This window comes from Heptranchias perlo, chromosome 18, assembly GCF_035084215.1.
Source record: "Heptranchias perlo isolate sHepPer1 chromosome 18, sHepPer1.hap1, whole genome shotgun sequence".
Taxonomy (NCBI): Eukaryota; Metazoa; Chordata; class Chondrichthyes; order Hexanchiformes; family Hexanchidae; genus Heptranchias; species Heptranchias perlo.
In genome coordinates this window covers 9,696,295-9,715,120 of record NC_090342.1, presented here as the reverse complement: position 1 = coordinate 9,715,120, position 18,826 = coordinate 9,696,295, and the positions used below count along the sequence as shown (strand labels likewise).

The 18,826-nt window shown below is 45.1% G+C and overlaps 1 protein-coding gene across 3 annotated transcripts in view; it reads left to right on the top strand.

Annotated features, from left to right (window-relative positions):
- Window positions 1-18,826, top strand: part of rassf3 (Ras association domain family member 3) — a 190,233-nt gene that overhangs the window by 89,397 nt on the left and 82,010 nt on the right. Inside the window, exon 1 of one of the 3 annotated variants that reach the window (XM_067999356.1) lies at window positions 5,336-5,833. The exons of the other annotated variants lie outside the window; for them this stretch is intronic. Within the exon in view, the coding sequence (XP_067855457.1) occupies window positions 5,612-5,833 (222 nt within the window). The 5' untranslated portion in view covers window positions 5,336-5,611. Of the gene's footprint in view, window positions 1-5,335; window positions 5,834-18,826 lie in introns of those variants that run through there. 3 annotated transcript variants of the gene reach the window in all.

The following is an 18,826-nucleotide window of genomic DNA, read 5'->3' as shown; positions in this document are numbered from 1 at the left end:
TGTTTGTACGTGGGCATAGGTTTTGCACAGCATGGGCTTGTCTATGGTGTCCCCCATGGTTGAACGGACGGCTGAGACCGTCGAGGGCTCCCTAATGGAGAATGGTCACTGAGGTGAGATACTGATGGCACCTGTGAAACTGAAAGAGTCAGCGCTTTCAGTAGAGGAGGAGAGCTCCGCTGGTGTCCTGGCCAACATTTATCCTTCAACCAACACCTATAAACAGACGATCTGGTCATTTATCTCATTGCTGATTGTGGGACCTTGCTGTGCGCAAATTGGCTGCTGCGTTTCCTACATTACAACAGTGACTAAACTTCAAAAAGTACTTCAATGGTTGTAAAACGCTTTGGGATGCCCTGAGGTTGTGAAAGGCGCCTGTGCCTCAGCACAATGAGATATAACCCAGTCCAGGAGCTGCCCCATACTGTGAGGAAAGAAAAATCAGTACTTTATTAATCCCGGGCTGCTCCTACACAATGACTTTAGCAGCCAATTCAAAGGTCTTAGAGCAGGTGGAACAATGTATGGTGTGGGCAGAATTAAATACAAGACAATTTAACCTGTTATCATTAGGGTAAAAATGTTGATTCCCAGAACGGGAACAGTGTACAATGAGATGTCTACGTAACTTGCCATGTTTCCCACCTGAGTTTCTGCTTTTGCCGCTCATCACACATGCATGGCCAGCTCCCGACTCTGCAACAGGCTGCCCATGGGAACTCGCCTGTATACCGGGGCATCTTCTGAGCACCGTTGCAGCTCTTTAAAAGGCTTCGGTAGCAAAGCCAAAACGGAAATTACAGCTCGCAGTCCACAAAATAGGATGACACACAGCGAGAAGGGGCAGTGAGAGTTCATTGATTATAAAAAGTTGCCCTTCTGCTTTCCTATGGTATCGCAGGAGAGAAAACGCAGAAAACAGAATGGTTCCCAAAGCTCTCCACCACTGGGGGTTTTCCTCGGATCATGTCTGGGTCTGTTGTAAACTAATTGATAGAGATTAATTGCTATGATTAGTCCAGTATCGTTGTATCATGTGACTACCAGGATGGTAGGAGGCGAACTAGATGGACCTTGGTCTTTTCTTGTCTCGCAATTCCTATCTTCCTGAAACAAAAACAGTAGCAATCACTAAAAGACAAGGAAAATATAAGAAATAGGAACAGGAGTAGGCCATACAGCCTCTCGAGCATGTCAATGGCATGGTAATGAGATGGGACTGACTTCACCATGCCTCCAGTCTCATTTTCCTGGGTCCCTGTTTGGTACAAGCTGAAAAGTAGTGGCGCCCACAGCAAGTTGGCCCCTTTGCTTGTACCCAGCTCCCTCTGAACATAGAATCATAGAAAGGTTACAGCACAGAAGGAGGCCATTCAGGCCATCGAGTCCGCGCCGGCTCTATGTAAGAGCAATCCAGCTAGCCGCACTCCCCCGCCCTATCCCTGTAGCCCTGCAATTTTTTTTTCCTTTCAAGTACTTATCCAGTTCCCTTTTGAAGGCCACGATTGAATCTGCCTCCACCGCACCCCCTCGGGCAGTTCATTCCAGATCCTAACCACTCACTGTGTTTAAAAAAAAAGTTTTTCCTCATGTCACCTTTGGTTCTTTTGCCAATCACCTTAAATCTTTGTCCTCTGAGGACCTTCAACAATACCTCCCAAACCCGCGACCTCCACCGCCTGGAAGATCATAGGAACGCCATCTCCTCCCAAGTCTCCCTCCAAGCCACAACCATCCCGACTTGGAACATAAGGGTCAAAATCCTGGAACTCCCTACCCAATGGCTCTGTGGTAGCACCTTCACCACATAGACTGCAGTTGTTCAAGAAGAGGCCCACCACCACTTTCTCAAGGACAACTAGAGACGGGCGATAAATGCCGGCCTTGCCAGCGACGCCCATGTCCCGAGAATGAATTTTTTTTTTAAAAAAAGGGTCAGGCAGCAAACCCCTGGAAGCGCTAAAAAGGTACGTTGTTATTGTTTTTTTTACACACAGAACCAACAAGACTAGCATCGGGGCCGTCTTTAGACAGTAGCTAGAAGACTCCGAAGCCAGCTGCCATTGCCACTGCTGCAGCCCCTTTCCAAGGGGATTTATGTACCAGGGGAGCATCGGGGCTACTAAAACAAGCTGAGCCCACTAAGGCGATGGGTTCAGGTCCCGTCAGACAAATTGCGGTTCAGATGCACTCCACCCAACTTGCCTTGTGGATGAGGCAGCGAAAATTGTCCTTGCTATCTTTTACAAGTTTAGGAAAGGTAAAATAAGTATTTCAACAACAACAATAACTTGCATTTATATAGCGCCTTTAACGTAGTAAAATATCCAAGGCACTTTACAAGAGCATTTTCAAAAAAAATTTGTCACCGTTCCACATAAGGAGATGTTAGGACAGGCGACCAAATGCTTGGTCAAAAAGGTAGGTTTTAAGGAGGGAGAGATGGATAGGAGGAGAGGTTTAGGGAGGGAATTCCAGAGCTTAGGGCCTGGGCAGCCGAATGCACGGCCGCCAATGGTGGAGCAATTAAAATCGGGGATGCGCAAGAGGCAAGAATTGGAGGAGCGCAGAGATCTCGGAGGGTTGTAGGGCTGGAGGAGGTTACAGAAATAGGGAGGGACGAGGTTTCAACATAATAGTTTGTTAGTATAATAACTTGAACATCATTTTGAATAAGGGAGACTGAGTGAGCAAGCGAGTGGGGCTGAACAGTGAAACCCAAGAGGGGTCAGGAGTGTTTGCAAATATGGGAACGATTTCCATTCATGGAAGCCGCCTCCAGCTACGTACGTTTATCTCGATCTCAGGTCAACGATATCCTCATAAAAGGTTTACATTCATAGTCCAGAGAGAAGTTCTTTTTTTAATTAACCTTTCCGGTCACGCAGTTTGCTTTTCAAGACTGGCGTACTGATTTACAAAGGAGGGCAGTGTTTTCTGTTGGCTTTCTGTTTATCTGTAAACCTTTCGACAGGCCTGCACCTCCCTCTCAGCATGCTCATGTGATAAGATCAGCGTTCACCCTGATTGCATTACACTCCTCAGCCCTGTTGAGAATATATATAAGTACAGAGAGCGTGCGCAGTCAGGCGGACGTTCCAATCTGAGGAACGATTTACGAGGGTGAAGTCTTAGCCAGATGCCGAAGGCGTACCCGAAATTGTTGAGGTTTCAGGGGCAATTTTACGCTGCATCCCCAGGAGATTTGGGTTGTCACAATTCCTTATTCTGTTTGATACCAAATATACCATAAAATTATAGAGCACAGGAGGAGGCCATTTGGCCCATCGTGCCTGTGTTGGCTGTTTGAAACAGCTTGCCAATTAGTCCCATTCCCCTGCTCTCTCCCCATAGCCCTGTAAATTTTTCCCCTTCAAGTATTCATTCAATTCCCTTTGGAAAGTTACTATTGAATCTGCTTCCACCGCCCTTTTGAGGCAGAGCATTCCAGATCATTACAACTCACTGCATAAAAAATTTTCTCCTCATCTCCCCCCTGGTTCGTTTGCTAATTACCTTTTAATCTGTGTCCTCTGGTTACTGACCCTCCTGCCAGTGGAATCAGTTTCGCCTTATCAAGTCTATCAAAACCCCTTCATAATTTTCAACACTTCTGCTGGGTTTGCCGACATTAAGCTGGAGAAACTTCTGGCTCATCCAGGTCTTAATATTGGATAGGCAGTTAGAGAGAGTGGCAATGGCCATGGATCAGTGGATGAGGCAGAGAGGGAGAGTTGAGTGGTGTTGGCGCTCAGTGAAAGCTGACTCGAAGGGCTCAATTTTGAAACGGAGCCAGGAAGAGGGCAGGGGAGTCAATTTGAGGTCAGGAAACCCATCAGGAAAGACATCCTTATGTCAAAATCGTAAGGACGTCCGGGTTTCCCGGGGATGATGGGGGTTACAGTCGGAAAGGTTGGGGATGGGGGTTACAGTCGGAAAGGTTGGGGATGGGGGTTACAGTCGGAAAGGTTGGGGATGGGGGTTACAGTCGGAAAGGTTGGGGATGGGGGTTACAGTCGGAAAGGTTGGGGATGGGGGTTGTAGTCGGAAAGGTTGGGGATGGGGGTTACAGTCGGAAAGGTTGGGGATGGGGGTTACAGTCGGAAAGGTTGGGGATGGGGGTTGTAGTCGGAAAGGTTGGGGATGGGAGTTACAGTCGGAAAGGTTGGGGATGGGGGTTGTAGTCGGAAAGGTTGGGGATGGGGGTTGTGGTCGGAAAGGTTGGGGATGGGGGTTACGGTCGGAAAGGTTGGGGATTGGGGGTTGTGGTCGGAAAGGTTGGGGATGGGGGTTGTAGTCGGAAAGGTTGGAAGGTGTTGAGAGTAGTTTTTTTTGAGGATGATGATGATGATGACGACTGCAGTTTTGAAGGATGTGGAGACTGATCTGAAAGCTGCCCAACCAAAGTACCATTGTTTATATTTCAGTCTGAGTGGAAAACCAGTTCCAGGAGGATTTTGTTGCCAGAACATCAGGTGATTTATACAGAGTTGCTGTCATCAGCACTGAAGCCAACCCTGTAACACAAAGGTGACGTGAAAATACTTTAAACCAAACTAAAACTGCTTTAAGTACAGGAATAGGCCATTTAGCCCCTGGAGCCTGTTCCGCCATTCAGTGAGATCATGGCTGATCTGTGACCTAACTCCATATACCCACCTTAGCCCCATCTCCATTAATACCTTTGGTTAACAAAAATCTATCAATCTCAGATTTAAGATTAATAATTGAGCTGTTTGCGGCAGAGAGCTCCAAACCTCCCCCACCCTTTGCGTGTAGACGAGTTTCCTAACTTTTATATTGTACTGGTATCATCGTTCCCTGATGCTAAATTGAATTTGCCAGATTTGCTGAAACCGGCAGCTGGGAAACCCAGTAAAAATATTGGTATCATATAAAAGTACTTTAATATGAAATAAAAAACAGAAAATGCTAGAAACACTCTGCAGGTCAGTTTAATCTGAATCTAGTTAACCATATTCTGTAACCTTGTGACAAAAATTGACTCTTTTTTTCCCCCTGAGATTAAGCATCATTAGTCTCATTATGTTTCAGTACAGTTTGCACAATCTCCACCTTTTTTGTTTGCTTCACAATGGACACATGCTTAAAGTTAAAGGTCAGTTTTACACCCTCTTATCAACTAATTCAATCCTGCTGTTAGCGCTGGATGAATGACTTTGGCCATTGTCGGATTTGCAGGGAGCATAACTGGTCGCTAATTGCAGAGGCTGAAGGCGCTGATCGGGGTTGGACAGAGATGACTTCATCTCTCACTCGTGTGGGTGTGAGCTGCAGAATAACTAAATCTGATTTGCCAACAGGTTACTGAACACGAAGCTGCTTCTCCGCGAGGTTCCTCTCTCTCTCTCTCTTGTACAAAGTGAGAAGTTTCTTTTTTTTTTGGCAGTGGATTACGTGGAGGGAAAGTTCACAGCCAAGTATCTGGAGAGAAGCACACACACAAAAGAGAGAGAGAGGGAGGCACATCATGTACAATGTCAACATTGAAGTTGAAAATCGGGCAAAAACCAATTGCTCTTGAGCTGAAGGGAGCCGAGAGCAGGTCAGGCCTTTTAAGTTCCAGCTACACCTCAGGGGAAACTGCATGAGAAACCGCCTCAGTCATTACCTGGCGAATTGGACGTTTCTCTGCACCGCAGACTGTCCGCTTGTGTGTGTGTGTTGGGGAAGGAGACCTTTGCAGATGACGTGGACCAGTACCATGAGCAGCGGTTACAGCAGCTTAGAGGAAGACTCCGAGGAGTTCTTTTTCACTGCAAGAACTTCCTTCTTCAAAAAGCCTCAAGCTAAACCTAAACATGATCCAGTAAGTTTATTTTTTTTTTGTGTGTGTGTGTGTAACAATATTTTTTGAAAGCAATGTTTTAGTAGCAAGAATTAAGAAGAAAACATATGTGGGCTGCAGATATTATAAAAAGAAAATAATCAGTAAAAGGACAAAATATCCAGTTTCTTTAACACCAATACAAAAGGGATAAGATTCAGTCACAATACACTGTAACTGTTTTAGGTGTGCAAAGGTTTTGAACTGCACTGCTCCCAGGCCACCAGCTTTGTGCCTTTCTGGCATGTGTCCATATTTTGTCTACACTTGAAAAGATTTTTTTTCTCTTTTGGTAATATTTGTGACATTTTTATTTTAGAAGGCGAGGTAAGTGTGCAAATGAGGCCGGTAGGTTTGATGGGTGTTGCTGTCTACACGCAAGTTCATTGCATTGGTGAATGTGACACAGCTTCTGTACGATTGCGTGTCTTGTAAACACTGTAAAACATAAATAGGCACTTAGTTTGTACAGTCACTGATGTCAGATTGTGTAGGCGTACAGTAATGAATGACTAATTGTGATGTTAATCTTTCTCTCATGTAGTCACTAGCTGAGGTTAAACAGAACATACCTCGTATCTTTTTTTTTGCTACTTTTATCCAGTGGCAGAAGTGTAAAGTTTAATCAGTAACTGCACTCCTTGTTTAAAGAATTCACACGCGTTGTAGTCACCGGGAGTAATGGGCCCTATTTTATTCGAACTTAACAGTAGAGGAAGGCCCCCAAGTTAAAACTGCACCTCTGCTGTTTCTGAAAGGAGGCCCCATTCTCCCCTTCCCTCCTGAAGGTGGTGACTTCTTGGGGTGCAGTTACACAGGTACCCTCTGGTATCTCACTCCGTTGATTGCATGAGCCCAGACATAAATTGCAATCAACCTGACTGTGAGGGGGGGTTGTGAAATAAGGTTCCACCAATCTTGTCCCTAACTGAAGACCACAAGCCCTTGCTTCTAGCAGTGGTTATTAAATAATGATCAGGAATACTGGCAATTCCCCCCCCCGCCCCCTTCAAACCATGAGCACTGAAGCCAATTGTGATACTGTGGCCCAGGTCTAAGGTGGGTTCCCATTCCTGATTGCCATCCTGCTGGAAAACGTGTGGATGTTTGGTGATGAGACAGGATGGGCTTCAGTTCTTGATTCCTTCTGTGGTTGAATAGCTGGTCAGCTCCCACCATTTAGGCTGGCAAATGAGGAATGCTCCCCTGGGTGAGGAGGCACCAGCAGGCTTGCCAGTGCCTGTTCATATTGAGTACCTTCAGGAAAAGAAGAGGGAAGAAATGGGGGGGGGGATGGGCCTGGTTTCACTCCCACTCCCCATGTAAAATGTGCTTTGTGTCAGAACACATTCTAATGGAATTGGACCCCAATGACCTACTGGCCTAAATTTAAAGTACCAGGTATCAAATTTCCACGCTGCTGCGGTCCTTGTCACGTATTTCAGTAAACTTTAAGATACAAGAGAAACATTTCATGAGGGCCCAAACAGATTTAAATTGCGTCGCTGTTCTGGACAAGGCCATTAGTAAGGAGTCAAAGGGTGTTTGATAACAAATGTGCTGTGACTTTACTTGAATTGCAGGTTACATTGTCCTTTTTTAAAGCAACCTCCTGCAGCTCAAGTTTTTACTGACTGTTGTCTACAGTTTGTGATCCTTTAGAAAAGGTGTAGTTCAGTAATTGTGGTAATGTAGTGTAGGGAATGGAAGTGAGTGTTTACATACAAATACTGCAGTACTGTATTTCCTGAGACCTGTCTTTTCATCCTCTGCACTTCCCCCCCCCCCCCCCCCCCAAAAAAAAAGGATCTCCCAAAAGAAATGATATAACACCTTACTACATCTCTCGAAAATTACCCAAAGTGCTTCACGTAGAATTAATTATGTTGGGCAATTACTGAGGGGGAAAAATACAGAGTGGTATTTTGCACACAGCAAGGCCCCATAAAGAGCAATGAGATGGGTGACCAATCATCTGTTTTTAGTAGTGTTGGTTGAGGGTGGAATGTTGTCCAAGGCACTGAGGTCTCCTTAGTCTTCCAAGTACCGTGGGATCTTTAATATCCACATGGAACACGAAGACCAGGCCTTACTTTAACATCTCCGTCAGGGTGGCACCTCTGACAGTGTAGCACTCCCCACAGTACTGCACTGAAGTGCCAGTCTAGATTATGTGATTGAACCCTGAAGTGGGGTTTCAATTTACAACCTTCTGATGCAATTTAAGTCTCTTTGACTCGGAGGTGAGAGTTCTACTGTCAGAGCCAAGCTGGCACTTAAGAGGCAGGTCATGTTAAAGAATAAAGACAGTCTAAACACACACCAACTACAAAACAAAATTGGCTGTACTTTTTTTTACAAAAAAACTTGTTACTATTTACCAATTTCAGTTCTCACTTCTACTTTTAGAAGTAAACGCTACTTTCAGGAGCAATTTGACGCTCACACTTGAGGATGACTTCATATCCTTATTGTTTGAGTTATGATGATGTGGTTGTTTGGTTTGCAGTCTGTCGTGAGGGCGTTTGGAAATTTCCATATGTTCAATTCTAATCTCCTCAAGTCATCTAGGGATGGGCAATGAATACTGCTTTGTCAGTGTTGCCTGCATCCCAAGAGCAAATTTAAAAAAAAGAATTGCATTCCATGGTGATGAGATGTGGAAGTGCATTGTTCCTTTTCAAACGAACTGTCCTTCAAGACTATGATCTCATTGAATGGTGGAACAGGCTCGAGGGGCTGAATGGCCTACTCCTGGTCCTATGTTCCGAAGACTAGCAGAACCTCTTGTGACAGGCTATGCAAGTTCAGAGTGGTTGTGAGTTCACACAGTGCTGATCCCAGGACCTCCTTCATAGCATGCTACAGCACAGGAGGAGGCCATTTGGCCCATCGTGCCTGTGCTGGCTCTTTGGAAGAGCTATCCAATTAGTCCCAATCCCCTGCTCTTTCCCCATAGCACTGTAAATTTTTTCCCTTCACGTATGTATCCAATTCTCTTTTGAAAGTTACTATTGAATCTGCTTTCAGGCAGCGTATTCCAGATCATAACAACTTGTTGCGTTTATATAAAAAAAAAAGGTTTCCTTGTGTTGCCTTTCCAACTCTGGGATCTTTTTCCCCAGCTTCTTTACAATCAGTGAAGGTTATATAAGGGCTGATTCCACGATCAGTGCTCCCTGTAAGCATCGCTGCATGCTAGGAGTGCCCGAACAGGAAATTAGCTGTATAAACTTTGGGCATAGATGTGGCTGGGGACTCTAATCAAACTTCACAGTGGGCTGGCACTATTAGGAGAGGAGGAGGCTAAGAACTATTTAGAAACCGTTCTTTAATCCAAGGTTCTGATTGTAGGTGTAGCGTTGATCAGAAAACCATAATTAAACAGCAACTTTACCGGTGTGAAGCACTAATGGTATCCCTTTTGAAAGCTGTACCTTTTTTCAAACCAGATGTAAATCACTCAGCTTCCTCTGTAATTAAACATTTATTTTGGTTTTGGTGGGAAAAAAACTAGTGTTACCTGAGCTTTCTGGGTGCATCCAGATGGTTCACAGGACACATGATTACAGGGAAGATGAAGCTAAAATGGAATGACTTGGCACAGGGGTGTGCAATTAGTTTAACTGGGAGCCCGTTTACTGGTCATGTTACTAAGCCTGGGGCTGCGGTCCCAAGTGGGAGAAATGGCACTTCCTGTCACACGTGAGGTAGCCGAAGGCCTCACCCCCAGTTAAGAATTTTAAAATAAAATTGCTGGACTATAACTTGGTGTTGTAAAATTGTTTACAATTGTCAACCCCAGTCCATCACCGGCATCTCCACATCATGACCAGTTAAGACCGGGGCTGTAGTGTTCATGTGTTTTTTCCCCACCTGCAGTTGTTTGTCACTTGAGTTTCACACCACTATGACTGGAATGTCCACTTCAGCCGCTCCTCCTTTTAAGATGCTCCTCAAAACCTACCTCTTTGACCAAGCTCATAACTGCTGCTCCCATTTTTCTCACGCAGCAGGTGCTGGTAACGGTTTGGCTATTGCCATTTGCAGCTCCCCACAATCCATTTTTTAAAAACTTCTCCCATTACCACCTCCTTTGCCTTGCACCATCATCCCTTTTGTCATTTAATCACTCCTGCCCTCCACCCTATCTCAGACCTTCCCTTTTGTTCTTTCTTCCCTTTCCCTGACTCTGTACCTACTTAAAAACTTCTTCCAGTTCTGATTAATGGTCGTTGACCTGAAACGTTAACTCTGTTTCTTTCTCCAGAGATCTTTAAGATAATGAAAGGCTAGGCGTAGAGAAAATGTTCCCACTTATAGGGGAGCCCAAAACTAGAGTTCATAAGTATAAAATAGTCTCTAATAAATCCAATAGGGTATTCAGGAGAAACTTCTTGTGGTAGCACGCTCCACATTCTAACCACTCTCTGGGTAAAGGAGTAGTTGAAGCAAGTAGCATAGATGCATTTGAGGGGAAGCTAATAAAGCACTCGGGGGAGAAAGGAATGGAAGGGTATCCTGATAGGGTTAGATGAAGTCGGGTGGGAGGATGCTCATGTGGAGCATAAACGCCGACATAGACCAGTTGGGCCGAATGGCCCGTTTGAGTTTACAGCACAGAATGTAACTGCATTGCTCCTCCCGGCCACACTGCTTCCCAGCTCCAGTTGCTCTGTTGGGTTCCAGCGTCACTCCTTCTGTCGGTCAATCAATCTCGTGGTCCAGACGCGAAGGTCCCGCTGTCTGCCATTTGAGTGAAATAAAGAAGTTGAATTAAGTTAGCACCTTTTTTTTATGTCCTCGGGATGCAAAGCGCTTCACAATCACTCAATTGTTATGCAGGCAAATCTTTTACATTCACCTGAACGGGCTGGTGGGGCCTCAGTTTAATATCTCCTCCAAAAGATAACATCTCTAACAATGTAGCATTCCATCAGTACTGCATAGCGTCAGTCAAAGTCCTGGTGTGTTAAGGGCACCCACCACACTTCTTTCTAACTCAGCCAAGTGCTGCCAAACTGAGACTTGGAGTATTGGGTGCATAACCTGCACTATTCTGTTTGAAATAGGGTTTAGCGTGCTCAATTAAAATGAAGATAGTATTGATATATTTCTAACCCGAATGGCCTGGGATTGTGGTCAAGCTCCTTATAAAATGAACTATGGAGCTGGAATTGCAAATCTTAAATGTGTTTTCTTTCTGTGCATTTTTATGTCTCCTTTCTAAATATTCATTCTTGAGATGTGGGTGTCGCTGGCAAGGCCGGCATTTATTGCCCATCCCTAATTGCCCCTTGAGACGGTGGTGGTGAGCCGTCACCTTGAACCGCTGCAGTCTGTGTGGCGAAGGTGCTCCCACAGTGCTGTTCGGCAGGGCGTTCCAGGATTTTGACCCAGTGATGATGAAGGAACGGCGATTTATGTCCCAAGTTGGGATGGTGTGTGACTTGGAGCTGAGTGAACTTGCAGCTGGCTTTATAAAATTGAAGCCATTTTCTACATTGTTAGGATCTGAGCCAGTGATTGAAATGTTTTTTTTAACGCTATTCAAACGAAGTAGGAATTTTATTCTGGATTTTCAGAGCAGTGTTGTAAAAACTGCAGCAGTTGCAGGGAAATGCCGCCTCATTGGGGAGGGGGAAGGAAGCCTGGTATTTATTTCATACCAAAGTAGTTTGAAGTAGCCTTTATTAAACAAGATGTGGAGATGCCGGTGATGGACTGGGGTTGACAATTGTAAACAATTTTACAACACCAAGTTACAGTCCAACAATTTTATTTGAAATTCACAAGCTTTCGGAGGCTTCCTCCTTTCCACATTCACCTGAGGAAGGAGGAAGCCTCCGAAAGCTTGTGAATTTCAAATAAAATTGTTGGACTGTAACTTGGTGTTGTAAAATTGTTTACAATTTATTAAACAAGAAGAAGAAAACTCATTTTGAACTCTTGACTATCTTTAGTCGTGTGCCTCATACAAAGTCAATTGAGCACCTAGGCCTCCCTTTAGTGACACTGGGCATTTGTATTGATTTTAATTTCAACGTACACAGGGCATACTTTAAAGTTCGGTGGTCTATACAAATCCCGATTGCCATTGCACCGAGTGGTGCTTCCTTTTTCAGTTCTTTACGTTTGTGTTTTCCATGACTTAAAACAGTGCATTGTATCTTCTCCCATATCCTAACTCGCACCTAGTCCCTTTTACCCACCGCCCCAGTGCTCACTGGCCTATGTTGGCTCCCGGTCCAGCAACATTTTGTTGTGGGAAAAAATCACCACTCGGAGTCTCAACAGTCCAAAATCCACGCTAACAATTTAAAAAAAAAAAGTTAAATTCTCATCCTCGTTTTCAAATCCCTCCGTGCCCTCGCCCCCTTCCTATCTCTGTAACCTCCTCCAGCCCTACAACCTTCCGAGATCTCTGGCCTCTTGTGCATCCCCGATTTTAATCGCTCCACCGTTGGTGGCCATGTCTTCAGCTGCCTAGACTCTAAGCTCTAGAATTCCATCCCTACACCTCTCCTCCTTTCTAACACTCCTCCTCCTTTAAGACGCTCCTTAAAACGTACCTCTGCCCTAATATCTCCTAATGTGGCTCGGTGTCAAATTTTGTTTGCTAATGCTCCTGTGAAGCACCTTGGGACATTTTGCTAGGTTAAAGGTGCTATATAAATGCAAATTGTTTACTCAAAAATGTTTGCTTACCATATACTTTAAAAAAAAAGTTTACCAAGCACTTGAACATATTAGTACAATTTATGTTGTTGGGTTTCATTCCAATCCTCCATGCATGTGACCAGCATATCCTGGTTGAAATGATGTTCAGTGGTCCTCCCACTCTGGGAAGAAAGATAGTGCCTCTTTAAAGGTACAGGTCCTTTTTCCTGTTAAGAATGCAAACGGATTCCAATTGTTGGGGCAAGTGCGAGTTCATGTTTGTCTCCATCTTCTCAGTAGGAGTTAATTTTTATGTTGTAGCTCATTCTGTCGGCTCCTGATATGTGGATCTTGAGCAGCCGGTTTCACTAAGTTGGGGCACTGGGAGCTGGCAATGGTTAGCACAGCGCTGGAACATTGGCCGCCACCATTCCCAATGCCAGTGGATCTGTGCCCCGTGAGCCATTTATGCTTTTGTTACTCTGCATTTCTGAAGTTTAGCACCTTGTATCCAGTCTAAGATTGAACAGTGATCAAACGAAGGAGATTAAATCAGCGCAACCATCAACCGGAAACATCTGCTTGGATTAATTTAAAACTTTCCAAAAACACAGATTTAAGATAATTGACAAAAGAACCAGGGGGGAGATGAGAATTTTATTTTTAACGCAGCGAGTTTTTTATGAACTGGAATTCACTGCCTGACAGGGTGGTGTAAGCAGATTCGGTGGTAACTTTCAAAAGGGAATTGGATTAATACTTGAGGAGAAAAAATTTGTGCAGGGCCATGGGGAAAGTGCAGGGGAGTGGGACTAATTGGATAGCTCTTTCAAATCACAGGCATGATGGGCTGAATGGCCTCTAACTGTACTGTACTACGATTTTGCGCAGGCACGATGGGGCTGAATAGCCTCGTTCTGTGCTGTATGATTCTATGAAACCTTGTTGAAAAGAGGTAGTGGATTTTCAGTGTGCCATTGTGACCATGGGCACCTTGTCAGCTTTATCTGCAGGAGGATCTGTTTCAAATGGAAAAACTCTGCAAGGCATTTTAATGCTCGTACCTGCTGCATTATTTATCCGCAGGTAACTTCAGTTTACAGCTGCTTGGTGTTCTGACTTGGGAATGGCCTTTGTACACTTCGTGAATGTAAAAAAAAAAGTAAAAATACTTTGAGATCTGAAAGGACGAATAACGAGCTGATTCTTTTAGAAAAAGATTTCCAGCTTTCGTTCCTTTTCCTCCTCCAATGTATACTCTTATCGAGTCATGCACCTGCATGCAGCCAGCGTCATGCTGAGTTATGTTGGCAGTGTGAATGTTTCATGTTGCAACAGCTTTTTGTAATGTTTCATAAGATCTGTTTTTTAAAAAAAAAAATTTTGGCAGTAGATTAAAAAAATAAATCAAAAGCAAAATACTGCAGATGCTGGAAATCTGAAATAAAAACAGAAAATGCTGGAAAAGTTCAGCAAGTCAGGCAGCGTCTGTGGAGAAAGAAACAGAGTTAATGTAGGTCGAAGACCTTTCGTCAGAACTCCAGCACGCTCTTGCCGATGGCTTGTCCGAAAGTCAAGATCGCGCCCCTCCCACCCCCCACCCCCAAGTGACGTTCCTTTTGGGGCTACCTTTTTTTTTAAAGAAAAATTCAGATGCGTGTTTTATTGCAACTCCAATATTGATGCTACATTTGGCTGTCGATGGGGTGGCCCGGCAAAGTAAATGGAGCAAAAGCACAGCACTGAGAGAAGCCTGCAACTCCCATCGATACCTCCTCCTGACAGCAACACAAGCTGTTTATAGATTGCCGTCCAGGGAGAGTGAGCTAAGTGTGCTGCTCCCCCGCATTCAAGTCTCAGTAGTGCAGTTGGCCCTCTCTGTTAAACCAGCTGCGAGATAAATCGATCCCGTAGTTTTGTGCATGTGCAGACTGACTCGAGCTCCCAAGATATTGGGGAATATGGCGGCAATTAGCCGTGATCTGTAACTAAACATTTAGAACTGCTGCACAGGCCCAATTGTTTAAATGTGGATCTGGTTCTGTACAATTCATCCTATCCCCACTCCATGTCGGGGACCGTTCCTCCAGGACCCCGACGGTGGACGCCTGCTGCTAATGAAAGCTTGTTCCCACCAGGTCCAGTCGGCAAACTTAACGGCTGACAAGCAGGTCACGAGGCCCCAGGTGTTTTTAAAATCTCCTGGGCTTTATGCTGCAGGGCACTGGACACTTTGCTGCCCGCCTCGGCCTCTGTCCGCGTGGTTTCCGCTGGGAGGTAAAATCTAGGCTAGTGTGTGACTGAATTGTCCCAAAAAAACACAAGCCTCAAGTTTAATCCCCAATCCGTGTTAAATCGTCTTGTCAAGATCCTCGCTCTTGATCTCTCGTGACTGCGGCAACAAGTGTGCCATCCAGGGAGGGGACACGGTTGGCTGATGCCTGCCAATGTTTGCTGCCTAGGTTCACGCATGATCGGCAATGTGAGCCAGGCACCACATGGCAACTAGCACGGGTAGCACCTCGCCCAAATCATGAATCAACATCTCAACGAAAGAAGACTGAGCGAAAAGGAAGCTTCTGATCCCAGCCCGGGTCATGTTTTAGCCTGTACTGGTGTGCCGGTTTTGAAATTGTACCTTCAGGGCACAGACGTTCCTAATAATTTCACCACACTCCAGTGTGATTGCCCTGAAACTGCCAGTCCAGAAATAGCCAAAGGAGCAGTGAATCTGGAGCTCGACTACACTGCTCTAATGCTGAGGGTTCCTTGGACTTTTCTTCCTTGGAAGTTGAGGAAACAAAGTGTTTCCTGTGAAACACAAGAAGCCGATAAATGCCAGGACATGCTGACTTTGCTGATCTGTCCTTTTTGGGGGGGGGGGGAGGGGGAGGGAAAGAGTGTGGGTAAAGTGGATTTGCTCTACATCAGAGTTCTGTCTTTTCCACTCTTTGAAACTTGTCTCATTACTTGATGTGCCTACTTTTTTTGTCTTGGGTAATTTTGCGTTCAGATACTAGTTTCAGTCAGGACTACATCAAATCAGTAGAACATGGAGGAGATTTACCAGTCTTTTTGGGCTGCTGGTGGGAGCATGTATCGGAAATTCGGGCCTGGTGCTGCACGTGATTTTCCGGCTGTCTGGAAAATTTGTAGGTGTGAAATTGTGGACCCGCGCTTCCGGCTTCTTCCGCCATCTCCTGTGCTTTCGGGTTCAGGGGCTTCGTCTTCCTGTCGTGTGAAATGCTCTCGAAATGCAGCCCTTCTGACTGCTGACTTGTGAGGGCATTGCTGACCTTCATTTTTGTACACGCGAAGGAATATCAAAACCTGTATCACTCGGGACGTGATTTGGTTTGGAAAGCCCTCCCAGCACTGTGTTTAAATCCCTCCGTGGCCTCGCCCCCTCCCTATCTCCTCCTGTAACCTCCTCCGGCCCTACAACCCTCCGCGATCTCTGCGCTCCTCCAAATCTGGCCTTTTGCCCATCTCCCATTTTCATCGCCCCACCACTGGGGGCTGTGCCTTCAGCTGTCTAGGCCCCAAGCTCTAGAATTCCCTCCCTGAACCCCTCTACTGTGCTCTCCTCCTCTAAGGCGCAGCTTAAAACCTACCTCTTTAACCAAACTCTTGGTCACCTGTTCTAATATCTCCTTATGTGACTCGGTGTCAGAGAATGTTCCTGTGATGTGCCTCGGGACGTTTTACTACATTAGTGGCGCTATCTAAATGCAAGTTGCACTGACTTCAAGTAATCCCTGCACATTAAACGCTGTGTTCACACAGACAACAGCTGCTCTGTGGGCAGTGACAGTGCCTCATACTGTTTGGAAAATCGGTCTGTTGATCTAGTGTTTGGAGATTAGTGAGAAATCGCTGTAATCTCACTTCAAAAAGATGAACATCACCAGATCATCTTTAGGCAGAAAATCATCTTTTGGCTTTGGGGTGGAGAGAGCAGGAAAGCAGCAGTGGTGCCAGACTCATGGCCTAGCAACGCAATTCCGTCTTTAAATATTCTCCTCCGTCAAAGTTCTTGCTCCCTGAAGTGCAGATTGTAATCTTTCGGGCTGTTCTGTACTTTTGCACAAAAAAAAAGGTTTCTTGCTCCAGTTTTGATGGTGATCTTTTCTTGAAAATAAATGACTTGATCGAAGCAGACCAATGTGGAACTAGCTGCTGGGGAGGCAGCTCTAGGTTACTTAGTGCTGAGTTTCAGGTAGGCCTCAATCGTGTGACAACATCATACCCATCCTCCACTACGTGGTAGGCAAGCATTTTTGGATAAACAACAGCAACTTGCATTTATATAGCGCCTTTAACGTAGTAAACCATCCCAAGGTGCTTCACAGGAATGTAATCAGACAACATTTGACACCAAGGCACATAAGGAGATATTAGGACAGGTGATCAAAGGCATGGTCAAAGAGGTAGGTTTTAAGGAGCCTCTCAAAGAAGGAGAGGCTTAGGCAGCTGAAGGAAGCTCCAATGGTGGAACGATTAAAATCGGGGATGTGCAAGAGGCCAGAATTGGAGCAGCGCCAAGATCTCGGAGGGTTGTTAGGCTGGAGGAGGTTACAGAGACAGGGAGGGATTTGAACACCAGGATAGGGGATCTCTCTTTCTCTCTGTCTCTGTGTAGAGAATGTTGTGCTGCTCAATTGAGTTAAAACTCGCACAAGTCAGAAGTAAAATAGGCTGCTTGTGCAGATCGCCCTAACGCACAGTGCTGGAGAAACGGCATGCTAGGATTCCAGGCATCGTTCACTCCCACAGAATGTAACAGGATCAAATTAGCACTGCAAAGCTGGGGAATAGCACAGTTTGCAAACTGTAATCCTGGCACCATCTGCTATGGTAGTGTGAAAAATGCATGTAATGTTGAATTGTTAGATTATGGATTGGCGTGTTTTTTTTTAAAAAAACACAATTATGTTGACTAAACTTATTGACTTCTTAATGGTAAATACATTTATGACAGTAGGGTAAGGGGACAGATGTTCAAACTAGTAAAAGGTAAATTTAGGACCAATGTCATAGAATCATACAGCACAGAAGGAGGCCATTCAGCCCATCGTGCCTCTGTGGGTCTTTTGAAAGAGCTATCCAATTAGTCCCACTTGCCTGCTCTTTCCCCATAGCCCTATCGTGAAATTCTTCTTCACCCATCGAGTGATCAACACGAGGAATGGACTCCCAGATAGATCAGCAGAGGCAAAAACCCTCGAATGAATTAGATGCAGCAATGGGGGGGTGGGGTGGGGAACTGTCGGGTCTTCTGGGTGGATGAACAGAGATGGGCCGAATGGCCGAGGACGGCCATTAATTATGTTGTGATCTTGTGAATTCGGCATCCTCCTTCAATCGTGCAAAATGGCATTGCATGCCTTGTGGAAAAGCAGTAGAAATGTGCATGATATTTGTTGTATTGCAAGTGTTATAACTTGCATGTCAATATCTTTCTGAAAATCAGTTAAGTGGTTGGTGTCCATATAGAGAACAATATTATGGCCTGTGCAAATCTAATTTGATTGTGCCAGTGTCTTAGTTTGCACTGGTTGCAAGCACGAGAGCTGTTTGGTTCTGCTTTTGAAGGTCTGTTTTCAGCACGAACCTTCTCCTGAATTGACTACAGGTCTGTTTTTCTTTGCATCTCAGACGATGGGGGCGGGCAGGGCTGACTGGTGTTGCAGACATGTAATCAGCTGAAGGATGGGGGTGGTGATCGGGTATGGCCCATCCTGAACACAAAGATAAACCTAAAGTAACCTGACCCAATCAGAGCGCAGCTGCAGTTTCCTGCTTTGATATTTTACTGCCTTCCCTCACAATTATGACCTTGATTGGTCAACATTCGAATGTCCCACATGCTGCTGTCTGGCTCCAATAATCCCTACAACCCTGTACAAACTCTGTTTTCAGCTCGCTGCGTATTTTTTTTAAAACGAATGTTAGCAGCTCTTGCAAAGTCTAAGTTGTCTGGCAATTGGATTCCTCCCTGCAACCCTCCCCCTCCCACTACATCTGATAACTGCACAGTGTAGCTGTGATTAGTGAACCAATAATGATGGCAAAGCAGATGTTTAACAGTCCAGATACTGTCCAAGGCTGATTGATTAACTATGTACATGGATTAACAAACTGGCTGCTGCGTGTTCTAGGCCAGTAATACGTTGAGGGGGTTTCAGATGACATTTCCTTTTTGCTTTTAAAGTCTTTTGTGGGCCAATTTTTAAAAAAAAAATTTTTTTTTTAAATTTCCACTCCTGCTCGAACTCCTAAAGTCGCAGACCGCTGCTTGCTGGGAGGGGGTTG